General features: G+C 46.1%; 1 protein-coding gene across 7 annotated transcripts in view; it reads right to left on the reverse strand.

Moving 5' to 3' along the window:
• Positions 1 to 925: 925 nt before the first annotated feature.
• Positions 926 to 14,141, reverse strand: part of ZNF638 (zinc finger protein 638) — a 59,387-nt gene continuing 46,171 nt past the window's right edge. For 2 of the 7 annotated variants that reach the window (XM_058837221.1, XM_058837220.1), the window contains exons 18-25: positions 13,598 to 13,723; positions 10,465 to 10,514; positions 7,377 to 8,544; positions 6,944 to 7,009; positions 4,565 to 5,441; positions 4,289 to 4,381; positions 1,522 to 1,640; positions 926 to 1,202 (exon numbers count right to left, since the gene is read on the reverse strand). In XM_058837221.1, the coding sequence (XP_058693204.1) occupies positions 1,149 to 1,202; positions 1,522 to 1,640; positions 4,289 to 4,381; positions 4,565 to 5,441; positions 6,944 to 7,009; positions 7,377 to 8,544; positions 10,465 to 10,514; positions 13,598 to 13,723 (2,553 nt within the window). In that variant the 3' untranslated portion in view covers positions 926 to 1,148. Of the gene's footprint in view, positions 1,203 to 1,521; positions 1,641 to 4,288; positions 4,382 to 4,564; positions 5,468 to 6,943; positions 7,010 to 7,376; positions 8,545 to 10,464; positions 10,515 to 13,597; positions 13,724 to 14,141 lie in introns of all 7 variants that reach the window. The other 5 variants (XM_058837225.1, XM_058837224.1, XM_058837227.1 and 2 more) reach the window with 5 other exon arrangements.

Raw genomic sequence — 14,141 nt, forward strand, 5'->3', positions numbered from 1 at the left:
CATCCCAGGGAAAAGCCAAGAGACACCAAGAATGGGAAGGGAAAACCAATGGATACAAAACTCTGTCCCAATGGGAAGATTTAATCCACCAGGAGATGTCCTGGTGGGAATGACTTTCCTGACCAGGAGCTGTGCCCAAGGGAGCAGGGGGCACATCCCTGCCCACCCCATCAGTGCCAGGGGCACCTTTCCCACACCCACGGCCGCTCTCCGGTCCCTGATCCCAGAAAACTTCGGCATTCCCAGAGTTATTCCGAGTTTCCCCTTCCGACCCACCTGGCTGAATTCCCAAAAAGGCAGAGGGTGCCCCAAACTCCGGGAAAAAGAATGAAAGGAATGAAAGGAATTCCCGTGGATCTTCTGTCGGCTGCTGCTGAGGCCCAGGAGGGGCTGAGTGCTCCAGAGAGGTCCCCAAGTTTGGAATGTCACCAAGTGTGGAACTGAGAGGGCTGGGGGCAGGTTGGGATTCATGGAATTGTTTGTGTTGAGGGCAGGGATTCATGGAATTATGGAATTGGGAAAAATCCCTTGAGACCATCGAGTCCAGCTGTGGCCAGGTCAGCAGTGTCCATGTCCCCAAGTGCCACAGGGTGTGAAATCCCCCCAGGGATGGGGACCCCACCCCTGCCAGGGCTGGACAGCCCTTTCCAAAACGGAATTCTCCCAAAATCCAACCTGGCACAGCTCGAGGCCGTTCCCTGGGAGCAGATCCCAGCTCCCACCTGGCTCCAAGAATCCAGGGAGTTTTCCAGAGCCAGAAGTTTCCCCCCTGAGCCTCATTTTCTCCAGGCTGAGCCCCTTCCCCAGCTCCCTCAGCCTCTCCTGGAGCTCTGGACCCTTCCCATGGCTCTCTCCATCGATCTCCCGGATCTCCAGCGTCATCCAGAGTCTCCAAACCCCACGGAATGACCCCAAACTCAATCCCTGGGGTAACTATACAGAGAGAACATTTATTTCCTGGCCCACAGCAGTCTCTTCCCACGTTGGGATGATTGGAGACACAAATCCAACCCTCTCCTGCTTTGGGTTTAGTCTTTTCCCGACTCCAATTTTTTTTTTTCCACCATGGATGTTCCTTCCCGACCCCAAATGAAATCCAAACACACAGAACTGACTGGCCCCGAAGTTTCGTTCCTGGGCAAGTTCCATCACCTGGAGCTCGGCTCCTCCCCGTCGTTATCCTGCTGTTTGGCCATGAATTTCTGTGGAAAAGGGAGAAGAGTTGGCGCTGCAGGGATTTTCCAGGATTATTCCCAAATAAAACTGAACCAGGAACAGCTGGGAAGGTCCACTCAGCTCCTCCAAGGTGGGATTTATCCCATCAAACCCCCCAAATTTGCCTCCCTTTGACACGGGAATCTCCCGATTGGAACGCGGCCGAACCTCACCCATCAGAATTCCCAACAACCTGGGCAGGGAATGAAAACATTCCACATTCCCACACCCCATCCAAGCTGAACACCCAGGGAATTCTGGAATCCAAGGATTTTGGGGGGATATTCCCATTTTCCAGGGCGGTACCTCCATGTTTTGCCGGTGCAGGGAGGTCCTGCAGTGGTTGATCATGGAGGGTTCGTCGGCGTAGAAGAGGGAGCAGATCTGGCAGAAGAATCCGGCCTTTGGGACCAGGATATCCAGAGCTGAGGAGACACCACGATCACCATGAGGTATTCCATAGATCCAAGAAATATTCCAACCAAATCTGGGGAATTTGGGATTCCTCAGGGGGAAATTACAGTTCTTTACTATTCCAAAAAATCAGGGTTTTCACCCAAGCTGGGCCCTGCCTCGTTTCAATCCATCCATGTCATCAACGTTCCCAATAAACACGGCGTTTTCTGGGAATAGAGTGAGAAATCCCATGGAATTCAGGAATTCCTGAAGAACTGAACCCATGGAAATTCAGTAATTACTGAAGAACTGAACCCATGGAAATTCAGTAATTACTGAAGAACTGAACCCATGGAAATTCCGGAATTCCTGAAGAACTGAACACATGGAAATTCAGGAATTGCTGAAGAACCAACCCCATGGAAATTCAGGAATTCCTGAAGAATCAACCCCATGGAAATTCAGGAATTCCTGAAGAACCAACCCCATGGAAATTCAGGAATTCCTGAAAGAGTGACCTCATGGAAATTCAGGAATTCCTGAAGAACCAATCCCATGGAAATTCAGGAATTCCTGAAGAACTGACCCCATGGAAATTCAGGAATTCCTGAAGCACCGACCTCATGGAAATTCAGGAATTCCTGAAGGACTGACCCCATGGAAATTCAGGAAGTTCCTGAAGCACCAACCCCATGGAAATTCAGGAATTCCTGAAGCACCAACCCCATGGAAATTCAGGAATTCCTGAAGGACTGACCCCATGGAAATTCAGGAATTCCTGAAGGACTGACCCCATGGAAATTCAGGAATTCCTGAAGGACTGACCCCATGGAAATTCAGGAATTCCTGAAGAACTGACCCCATGGAAATTCAGGAATTCCTGAAGGACTGACCCCATGGAAATTCAGGAATTCCTGAAGAACCAACCCCATGGAAATTCAGGAATTCCTGAAAGACTGACCTCATGGAAATTCAGGAATTCCTGAAAGACTGACCCCATGGAAATTCAGGAATTCCTGAAGAACCAACCCCATGGAAATTCAGGAATTTCTGAAGGACTGACCCCATGGAAATTCAGGAATTCCTGAAGAACCGACCTCATGGAAATTCAGGAATTCCTGAAGCACCAACCCCATGGAAATTCAGGAATTCCTGAAAGACTGACCCCATGGAAATTCAGGAATTCCTGAAGAACTGAACCCATGGAAATTCAGGAATTCCTGAAGAACCAACCCCATGGAAATTCAGGAATTCCTGAAGGACTGACCCCATGGAAATTCAGGAATTCCTGAAGGACTGACCCCATGGAAATTCAGGAATTCCTGAAGAACCGACCTCATGGAAATTCAGGAATTCCTGAAGAACCGACCTCATGGAAATTCAGGAATTCCTGAAGAACTGACCCCATGGAAATTCAGGAATTCCTGAAGGACTGACCCCATGGAAATTCAGGAATTCCTGAAAGAGTGACCTCATGGAAATTCAGGAATTTCTGAAGAACTGACCCCATGGAAATTCAGGAATTCCTGAAGGACTGACCCCATGGAAATTCAGGAATTCCTGAAGAACTGAACCCATGGAAATTCAGGAATTCCTGAAGAACCAACCCCATGGAAATTCAGGAATTCCTGAAGAACCAACCCCATGGAAATTCAGGAATTCCTGAAGGACCAACCCCATGGAAATTCAAGAATTCCTGAAAGACCGACCTCATGGAAATTCAGGAATTCCTGAAGAACTGACCCCATGGAAACTGGAACAATTCCTGAAGCACCAACCCCATGGAAACTTGGGAAGTTCCTGAAGGACTGACCCCATGGAAATTCAGGAATTCCTGAAAGAGTGACCTCATGGAAATTCAGGAATTCCTGAAGAACCAACCCCATGGAAATTCAGGAATTCCTGAAGGACTGACCCCATGGAAATTCAGGAATTCCTGAAGGACTGACCCCATGGAAATTCAGGAATTCCTGAAGAACTGACCTCATGGAAATTCAGGAATTCCTGAAGAACTGACCTCATGGGAATTCAGGAATTCCTGAAGCACCAACCTCATGGAAATTCAGGAATTCCTGAAGGAATGACCTCATGGAAATTCAGGAATTCCTGAAGGACTGAACCCATGGAAATTCAGGAATTCCTGAAGAACTGAACCCATGGAAATTCAGGAATTCCTGAAGAATCAACCCCATGGAAATTCAGGAATTCCTGAAGAACCGACCTCATGGAAATTCAGGAATTCCTGAAGAACTGAACCCATGGAAATTCAGGAATTCCTGAAGGACTGACCCCATGGAAATTCAGGAATTCCTGAAAGAGTGACCTCATGGAAATTCAGGAATTCCTGAAGAACTGACTCCATGGAAGTTCAGGAATTCCTGAAAAACTGAACCCATGGAAATTCAGGAATTCCTGAAGGACTGACCCCATGGAAATTCAGGAATTCCTGAAGAACTGACTCCATGGAAATTCAGGAATTCCTGAAAGACTGAACCCATGGAAATTCAGGAATTCCTGAAGGGCTGACCCCATGGAAATTTAGGAATCCCTGGATTCTGGGCCCTGCCTTTGAGGTTCACTGAGGTTTTGAGGCACCGGAGGAGTTTTCAAAGGGGTGGGAAAGAATCTCCCTGCCTGGAAAAGCCGGAGCATTTTGGGGGAATTCCTTTGGATTTACCTTTGGGAGTGCTCTGAGTCTTGGGGACACCTGGAAAAGTCGTTTTCTTCTGCTGAGATTTTGGTTCTGCCTCTTCTGATCCCAGCTGAGCTGCTGGAGACAGAAAGGCACGTTGGGATGGAATCATGGAATCACGGGATCACGGAACAGAATCATGGAATGATGGAGTCATGGAATGGTTTGGATTGGGAGGAACCTGAAGGACATGGACAGGGACACCTTCCACCAGCCCAGGTGGCTCCAAGCCCTGTCCAAGCTGGCCTTGATGTTCCTCACCTTTTGGCTTAGAGATTTCAGCCATTTCCTCCTCTGGATTTGTATCTCCCAGAATTCCCATTTCCTCTGGTCCTGCAACAGCAACAATATCTTCATCATCTTCATCTTCAGGCGGGTTCTTCCCTGGGAAAGAGTTTTCTTCTTCCTCGTCGCCGACTTCATCGACTGTAACAAAGTTTAGTTCCTCTTTGAGGTGATTGAAGTCGGCCAGGAAATCATCCTCATCCTCGTTAACCTCATCCAGAGTCATCAGAGGATTGTCCTCGTTGTCCTCCTGGATCTCATCCACGGTCACCAAGGCGTTGGGATCGTCGGGCACCTGGGAGGCGCCGCAATCCCCGGCATTGGCTTTGCCCTCCTCGGCGGCGCTCAGCTCCGCGGGCTCGTTGAGGGGCAGCTCCTCCACCTCCCCGATCTCATCCACGGTCACCAAGGGCTCGGCCTTCAGCTCCCGCTCCTCAAATTCCACCCTGGGCCCGTTCCCGTGGGAACCCGGCTCCTCCTGCTCCGAGATCTCGTCCAGCGTCAGCAGCGCCTGCGGATCCTTCACCGCTTCCGACAGCTCCTCCTCTTCCACCACCTCATCCACCACCACCAGGCCCTGGGGGTCGACGCCCGGCAGCGGCACCGGCGCGTCCTCCTCCTCCTCCTCCTCCCCGATCTCATCCAAGGTGACAAAGGACAGCTCACCTTCGGCTCCGCAACTCTTCCCTTTCCTCTTCTTGGACGCCGGCGGCTCCGAAGGGTTGGATTTGGGAGCTTCTTTTCTCTTCCCCCTCGGGGGGTTTCGCCGCGGCGTCGCCGGAGACTCGGCTTCGTCCAGCACCTCGTCCACCGTGACGAACTCGTCCAGGTTAAACGGGAAGAGCTCTTCCTCCTGGGAATGGAATGATAATCTGGAATCTCCGGGAGGAATGTTTTAATTAAAAAAATTAATCCCAAATTTAATTTGAGGGTGAAAAGTAATTTAAAAAAAAAAAAAAGCGTTAAGGGGTCGAAACGGCAGCGTTGCGCTGAGTAATTAATTAATTTAATGAAGTTTGTTTAATTTAGCTTGGGTTTTGTGCAGGTGGGAAAAGTCCTTTGGGAAAATCGCAGCGGGTCGAGAGAGGAGAAAATTCCATAGGGAAAATTCCAGGGATAAAATTCAACGGGTAAATCTCAATGGATGGAATTCTCCAGATAAAATTCAATGGATAAAATTCAGTGGATAAAGCTCAATGGATAAAATTCTATGGATAAAATTCAATGGATAAAGGTCAATGGATAAAATTCCATGGATGAACTTCAGATGAAATTCTACAGATAAAATTCCATGGATAAAATTCCATGGATAAAATTCAGTGGATAAAATTCAGTGGATAAAGGTCAATGGATAAAATTCAATGGATAAAATTCCATGGATGAAATTCAGAGGAAATTCTCTGGATAAAATTCTCTGGATAAAATTCAATGGATCAAAGTCAATGGATAAAATTCAGTGGATAAAGGTCAATGGATAAAATGGATAAAATTCCATGGATAAAATTCCATGGATGAAATTCAGTGGATGAAATTCAATGGATAAATTCAATGGATGAAATTCAGATGAAATTCTCCAGACAAAATTCAATGGATAAAATTCTATGGATAAAATTCAGTGGATGAAATTCAACAGATAAAATTCCATGGATAAAATTCAGTGGATGAAATTCCATGGATAAAATTCAGTGAATGAAATTCCATGGATAAAATTCAGTGGATGAAATTCCATGGATACATTTCAACGGATAAAATTCAATGGATGAAATTTAGCCGATAAAAATCAGTGGATAAAATTCCGTGGGTTAAAATTCCATGGGTAAAACTGAGTGGAAAAAATTCCATGGAAAAAATTCCATGGATAAAATTCCACGGATAGAATTCCTGCCAATTCAAATTCCTGGTTCCAAAGGAATGGATGCCCCACCCCAAACGATGCCTCCGATTTCTTCCATCAATAATTCCCAATTTTTGTTACTTTTTCTGCCAAAATATTCCGTCCTACCCTCACATTTCCAGGGATATTTAACACCAGCTGGGAATCCGGGATTTGGGGATGGATTTATGGGATCAGCTGGGGTTTCCTGGTGGTCCCGGCTCCGTGAGCCTGGAAATTGGGATCCAAAGGGAAAACGATCCCGAAGGGATTCAGCATCCCAGAGTCCACAGGATCCACGGATACGGGATGGAAAAAGAGCGGGAACGGTGATCCCAGAGCGGGAGAGATTCCTGAGAGCAGGAATGGCACAGAATCCTGGAATGCTTTGGAAAACACCTTAAATCCCATCCAATCCCACCCCTTGGAACGTCAAAAACGCCTTTTTCCATCTTCTTAATCCCACACTTTTCCATCCTTACCTCCTTCTGTCTTCCAGCGCCGCCGGTGCCGCTTTTCCAGGCTGCAGCACCGCCCCTGCCAGGAGCCTGCAAAACGGGACAAAGAATTCCATGAAATCCCAGGAAATCCCAATCCTCAGTGAGCACGGCTTTGCTGGGATCGAGGAGCTGCTCTGGGATGTCCCCCAGCCTCTTTTCCATCCCTGCAAGCCTTGGAAAAGCAAATTCCAGCTCCCCAGAGGATACGGAGTTTATTCCCACTTGGAGCTGCTCCAAGGAATTCCCTTTGGATTCGCTTCCGAAAGAATTTCCATGGGAATTTCCAACCCTGGCTAAAAGGAACCAGTTGCCCCGGCAGCTCCTCTGGTGGCCCAAGGATTTATGGAAAAGGGAAAATCCCGGGAAAGCAGAGCGGGAGAATCCCAGGGAACAGCGGCATTCCCGCCCTCCTCACCTGATTCCCGCCGGGATCTTCCCTCGTGCCGCCCGTTCCGCTCTCTCCCTGCTGGCTCTGCTTGGAACTCGCCCGAGATTCCAGCTGGGAATCCTTTTCCTGTTGGGATGAGCTCTTCCCGCTCTCTCCCTGCGGATCCACTCCGGAATTCCCGTTCCCTTTCCATTGGCCGTTCCCAGCTCCCGGTTGAGCCGCGGCTTTGGGTGGGATTTTCTTCTCCGGTCCCGCCCTGGGAGGGATTTTCTGCTCCCCAGGTTTTCCCAGGGAAGGCTCGGTGATCCTGACGGGAATTCTCTGCTTCAGGATATCCGGGATGGACACCACCGCCTTCAAAAGGGGTTTCCCAGGACAAGATTCCTTCAGGGAAGCACCGGGATTTCCCGGAGCCGCCGCGCGGCTTTCCTCGGATTTCGCTGCTCCCATCCCTTTATTTTGTGGGATTTTAACCAAACTTCCCACGGGGATCTCACCCACAGCATTCCCAGAGTTTTCCCCACCCTTGGATAACGTTTTTCCAGGTGTTTTCTCCACCTCTGTCCCAGCCTTGCTCCAAGTTTTCCCCGGATTTTCCCCGATTTTCAACAGGGATTCCTCCGCCGTCCCCTCTCTCTCTGCTCCAGCCACATCCCATTTTTTCCCTGGAACATCCAGAGTTTTTGGGACACATTTCCTCTCCGTGGACGTTTCACGGTCGCTTTTCCCGCCCTCAGGAACGGGAATTTTTTCCGGAGCAGCCGGCTCCGCTCCGGGCGATGCCGCGGGAGCCTCGTCCGAGCTCGGGGATGTTCCAGGGACGGCTCCCGGCGTTTCTCCGGATGATTCCAGAACTTCCACGGCGGGAGCAGAGAGCTCCTCATCCTCCTTCCCCACTTCCAGCTCCGGCTCATCCCGAACCTCTTCCTTCCCATCCCTGGAAAGCGGCGCCGGCTTCTCCTCCGACCTCGCTCCGGGCGATTTCCCACCGGCAGGATCCGCGGGAATTCCCGTTCCAGGATCCGATCCTTCCGCGTCCTCCCTCGCTGCTCCTCCCGCCTGAGGCTCGGGAATCTCCAGCTGTCCCGCTGGAATCTCCTCCGGAACATTTGGGGTGGGAATTTGCCCTTTCCTGGCCTCTCCCGATGGATTCCCGGCTGGTTTTTGCACCTCTGGAATTTTTTTCAAGCCCGAGCTAAAAACATTCCAAAGAAACAGAAGAAATCAAACGATGGGGGGAGAATTCCGGAATTCCCAGAATTCCCAGAAAGCTCCGGATGGATTTTCCTGGAGCGTCAAGAAATGGGATTGGGAATTCTGTGGGAAAAGGTGACAAATGGAGATGAATAATTCACGTTTTGGAGGCCTCAGGACTCGGAAAATTCCCATCCCATCGAGGGAAAAATGGGAATATCCAACCCAAAGGAAGCTCCTGGATAAGGGAATTTGCTCTGTGCTTCCCAATCCTGAGAGATTGGATTTGGATCCCAAATCCCCAAATCCCAGGTTTGGATTTGGGATCAGTTTTTGGGTTGGGTTTCAAATCCTGGTTTTCCACCCCCTTTGAGGTGCAATGGGACGGAGTTTTCCAGAGAATTTCAGAGGTTTTCCTTGAAGGAAAGAATCCCACAGGATGAGTTTGGGAACTGCTGGAATTTGGGATGGCCGTGCCTGGAACGCCCATTCCAGCAGAATTCCAGCAGGGAATTTCTCCTCCAAAACCTGGGAAAAAAATCAGGATCCAAATCCAAAAATCCAAATCCAAAAATCCAAAGGGATTTTCCCATCAGTTCAATATTTCTGGCTGTGCTCAGTTTGGTTTGTCTTCCACTGGGATTCATGGAAAATTCATCCCAGGGATTCATGGAAAACTCCTGGGATTCAGGGAAAATTCATCCCAGGGATTCATGGAAAATTCATCCCATGGATTCATGGAAAACTCCTGGGATTCAGGGAAAATTCATCCCAAAAATTAATGGAAAACTCCTGGGATTCAGGGAAAATTCACTCCATGGATTCATGGAAAATCCTGGGATTCATGGAAAATTCATCCCAGAGATTCATGGAAAATTCATCCCAGGGATTCATGGAAAACTCCTGGGATTCAGGGAAAATTCACTCCATGGATTCATGGAAAATCCTGGGATTCATGGAAAATTCATCCCAGGGATTCATGGAAAATGCAGCCTGGGAAAGAAAGGCAGAGCCCAGGGGTGGAGTTTAATTAATTAAAGCTTCAGATAAATAATTAACAATTAATAATTAAAATCATAATTCCCATGTTTTCTGCTCCCAAAAAAATAGAATAAAATAATTGTGTGGAAAATGTGTGGAGCAAGGAAAAATGCCAATTTTCCAACTTTTCTGGAGCTGGGATTCATGGAAAAGTCTCTTTTTAATTTTAATTTTAATTTTAATTTTAATTTTAATTTTAATTTTATTCTTAGATTTAATTTTAATTTTAATCTTAGATTTAATTTTAATTTTAGTTTTTTAATTCCACCTGTCTGGAATCAAAAGTGAGGAAGAGACTCTCATTAATTTGGGAATTAACACTCCCAAATTTCTGCAGGTTCATGGAATGATGAGGAAAAAAACTGGGATGTGGGAATACAGAGCTTTTCCATAACAGAATTCCTTAAAGTTTAGGATCACTTTTAGAAAATTTTGGGGTTTTTCACAACAAAACTCATCCAAAAATCCGAGTTGGAATCATAGAAAAAAAAGGATTGAAGCCATATTTAACAAAAATCCCTAAAATTTTCCTAAAATTTCCTAAAATTTGGGAATTCAGTAGTTGGGAAGAGGAATTCCAGAGGCAGGGATAGAGGGAAGAGCTGCAGGATGGAATAAAAGCAACAGGAGGATCCAGGATCTGAGCAGGGGAGAAAACCAAGGAAAACTCCACAGGAATTGGGATTTCACCCCGTTTTTCCATGATTTTTTTAATAAATCCTGAATATTTTGGCTCTGGAGCGCACGGATTGGGAAGGAGGAGCAGCAGGACAAACCTGGAGGGAGGCTCAGCAATCCCCTGATTGTGGATAAACATTCCAAGAGGGAAAAGAAAGGGATAAAATTCCCAAGAATTCCCCAAAATCCTCGTGGGCTGTACCTTCCTCTGCTCCCATCCTCCGTCTTCGCTTCCCTTTTCCCGCTTTCAGCCTGGAAAACAAAACCCAAGGTCAGGATTTTCCAATTCCAGAGGGATTGGAGCGTGATTCCCACATCCCATCACCCCAAAGGAGGCAGTGGGAAGGGAGAATTCCAGGGAATTGGTCCCAATCCCAATTCCCAGGGTGGGAATTCCAACAGTAAATGGTCATTGCTCTTTCAGAGCTGCTGGGGTTTGGAGCAGGATGGATTTGGGATGGATTTGGGATGGATTTGGGATGGAGGGAGCAGCAGCAGCTCCCTGAAATCAAATAATTCCTAACAAAATCCCCATTCCCTAAAATCCAACCATTCTTTTTCTCTATCCCTTAAACCCAACCATTCCCTATCCTTTAAATCCAACCATTTCCTATTCCTAAAATCCAACCATTCCCTATCCCTAAAATCCAACCATTCCCTATCCTTAAAATCCAACCATTCCCTATCCCTAAAATGAAACCATTCCTAAAAAAATCCCCATTCCCTAAAATCCAACCATTCCCTATCCCTAAAATCCAACCATTCCTTATCTCTATCCCTAAAATCCAACCATTCCCTATCCCTAAAATCCAACCATTCCTTACAAATCCCATTCCCTACCCCTAAAATCCGGTTATTTCCCTATACCCCTCACACCCTATCCCTGAAATCCAGGATTTATCCCAGATTTCTCCAGGAATTTTCCTTATTTTTGGCATTTCAGGGCTTTTAAACTCAGCCATTTCCAGGAAAATCCCAGGAATCAAACCCTGAAGTGATAAAACAGCACGAAAATTCCTGAATTTTCATTCCCAGATCTAGGGAAAAAGCTAAAAAAGTGGATTTGAACCTCAGCATTCCCACAAATCCCTAAGGGATGTTCCCTCACCAGGAGGAATTTCAGGAATCATTTTTTTAAGGGACTTTATTCCTTAGAATTTTTAGAGTTGAAGAAAAACTTCAGGATTTGAAGATTTCCTTTGGCACAAATTGAGAATAAAAAATATGGAAAAAGTGGGATCCCAATTCTTGAGGGGAAAAATCCCAATTTTGAGGGGGAAAAATTCTAATCCTGAGGGAAAAATCCAAACCATGAGGGAAAAATTCCAATTCTGAGGGGAAAAGTTTCAAAGCTGAGGGAAAATCCCAATTCTGAGGGGGAAAATTCCAACCCTGAGGGAAAAATCCCAACTCTGAGGGGAAAAATCCCAATTCTGGGGGGAAAAATCCCAATTCTGAGGAGAAAATTCTAATTCTGAGGGAAAAAACCCAAAATGGAGGGAAAAATCCCAATCCTGAGGGGAGAAATTCTAATCCTAAAGGGGAAAATCCCAGTCCTGAGGGAAAAATTCTAATTCTGAGGGAGAAACCCCAAAATGGAGGGAAAAATCCCAATTCTGAGGGAGAAAATCCCAATCCTGAGAGAGAAAATCCTAATCCTGTGGGAAAAACCTCAAAATTGAGGGAAAAATCCCAACCCAGAGGGGAGAAATTCTAATCCTGAGGGAGAAAATCCGAACTCCGAGGGGAAAAATCCCAAACCTGAGAAGAAAAATCCCAAACCTGAGGGGAAAAATCCCAAACCTGAGGGGAAAAATCCCAACCCTGAGGGGAGAAATTCTAATCCTGAGGGGAAAAATCCCAATCCTGAGGGAAAAACCCCAAAATGGAGGGGAAAAATCCCAATCCTAAGGGAAAAACTCTAATCCTGAGAGAAAAACCTCAAAATTGAGAGAAAAATCCCAACCCTGACGGGAAAAAACCCAACCCTGAGGGGAGAAATTCTAATCCTGAGGGAAAAAATCCCAATCCTGAGGGAAAAACCCCAAAATGGAGGGGGAAAATCCCAATCCTGAGGGAAAAATTCTAATCCTGAGAGAAAAACCTCAAAATTGAAAGAAAAACACCAACCCTGAGGGGAAAAATCCCAACCTTGAGGGGGAAATCCCAACCCTGAGGGGAAAAAATCCAACCCTGAGGGGAAAGATTCTAATTCTGAGGGAAAATCCCAATCCTGAGGGAAAAAATCCCAAACCTGAGAAAAAAAATCTCAATCCTGAGGGGAAAATTCTAACTCTGAGGGAAAAATCCCAAACCTGAGAGAAAAATCCTAACCCCGAGGAGAAAAATCCCAAACCTGAAGGGAGAAATTCTAATTCTGAGGAGGAAAATCCCAATCCTGAGGGAAAAATTCTAATTCTGAGGGAAAAACCCCAAAATGGAAGGAAAAACCCCAATTCTGAGGGAGAAAATCCCAATCCTGAGGGAAAAAACCTCAAAATGGAGGGAAAAATCCCAATCCTGAGGGAGAAAATCCAAATCCTGAGGGAAAAACCTCAAAATTGAGAGAAAAATCCCAACCCTGAGGGGAAAAACCCCAAAATGGAGGGAAAAATCCCAACCCTGAGGGAAAAATTTTAATCCTGAGAGAAAAACCTCAAAATTGAAAGAAAAACACCAACCCTGAGAGGAAAAATCCCAATCCTGAGGGGAAAATTCTAACTTTGAGGGAAAAATCCCAAAATTGAGAGAAAAATCCCAACCCTGAGGAGAGAAATTCTAATCCTAAAGGGGAAAATCCCAATCCTGAGGGAAAAACCTCAAAATTGAGGGAAAAATCCCAACCCCGAGGGGAGAAATTCTAATCCTGAGGAGGAAAATCCCAATCCTGAGGGAAAAATTCTAATTCTGAGGGAGAAAATCCTAATCCTGAGGGAAAAACCCCAAAATGGAGGGAAAAATCCCCATCCTGAGGGAAAAATTCTAATCCTGAGGGAAAAACCTCAAAATTGAGAGAAAAATCCCAACCCTGTCGGGAAAAAACGCAACCCTGAGGGGAAAAATCCCAATCCTGAGGGGAAAATCCTAACTTTGAGGGAAAAATCCCCAAACTGAGAGAAAAATCTCAATCCTGAGAGGAAAAAACCCAACCCTGAGGGGAAAAATCCCATCCCTGAGGGAAAAAAAACCAACGCTGAGGGCAAAACCCCCAACCTTGAGCCAAAAACCCCAACCTTGAGTAAAATCCCACCCCGCAGCTCTTTGAGAAGAAGCTTCTCCCATCCCAAAAAAACAAAAATAATAATCCAGAAGTTAAAAAAACTGGGATTTTTTACCTCAGGAGAATCACCGTGGCAGGACAAGGAGCAGGTGAGTGTGTGCTCGCCCATGGTGTAGGGATACTGCTGCAGGAAGCTGTGCATGGCCCGCGCCGATTTGGGGCTGTCCAGCTGCAGGATGGCCTGAGGGGAGAAAAAAATTCCAATTAATTCCTGGATTTCTGGATCAAATTATGGGAATTCTTCCAAATGCCCGGGTCCCTCATTTCCTGCCGTTTTCCTGGTGTAAAAAGGGTGAAAAATCACCTTAAAATGTCATAATTTGGGTCCTAAAGGCGGGAATAAATTGGATTTTCTTGGGGTTTTTGGGATACGGAAGAGATTTTTTTTTTGGATTTGAGGGATTTATAAAAGTTTACTCTTTTTGGTTTTTTTTTAATTTTTCTTGTTTTTTTGAGATTTAAAAAAGATTTTAGGATTTAAAAAAGGTTTTTGACGGATCTTAGGAAATAAGAGATAATTTTCTTTGGTTTTTTTGGGATTTAAAATATATTTTTCTTGGATTTTGGGGATTTTAAAAACAGTTCTCTGGTTTTTTTGG

Source organism: Poecile atricapillus, chromosome 4, assembly GCF_030490865.1.
Source record: "Poecile atricapillus isolate bPoeAtr1 chromosome 4, bPoeAtr1.hap1, whole genome shotgun sequence".
Lineage (NCBI taxonomy): Eukaryota > Metazoa > Chordata > Aves > Passeriformes > Paridae > Poecile > Poecile atricapillus.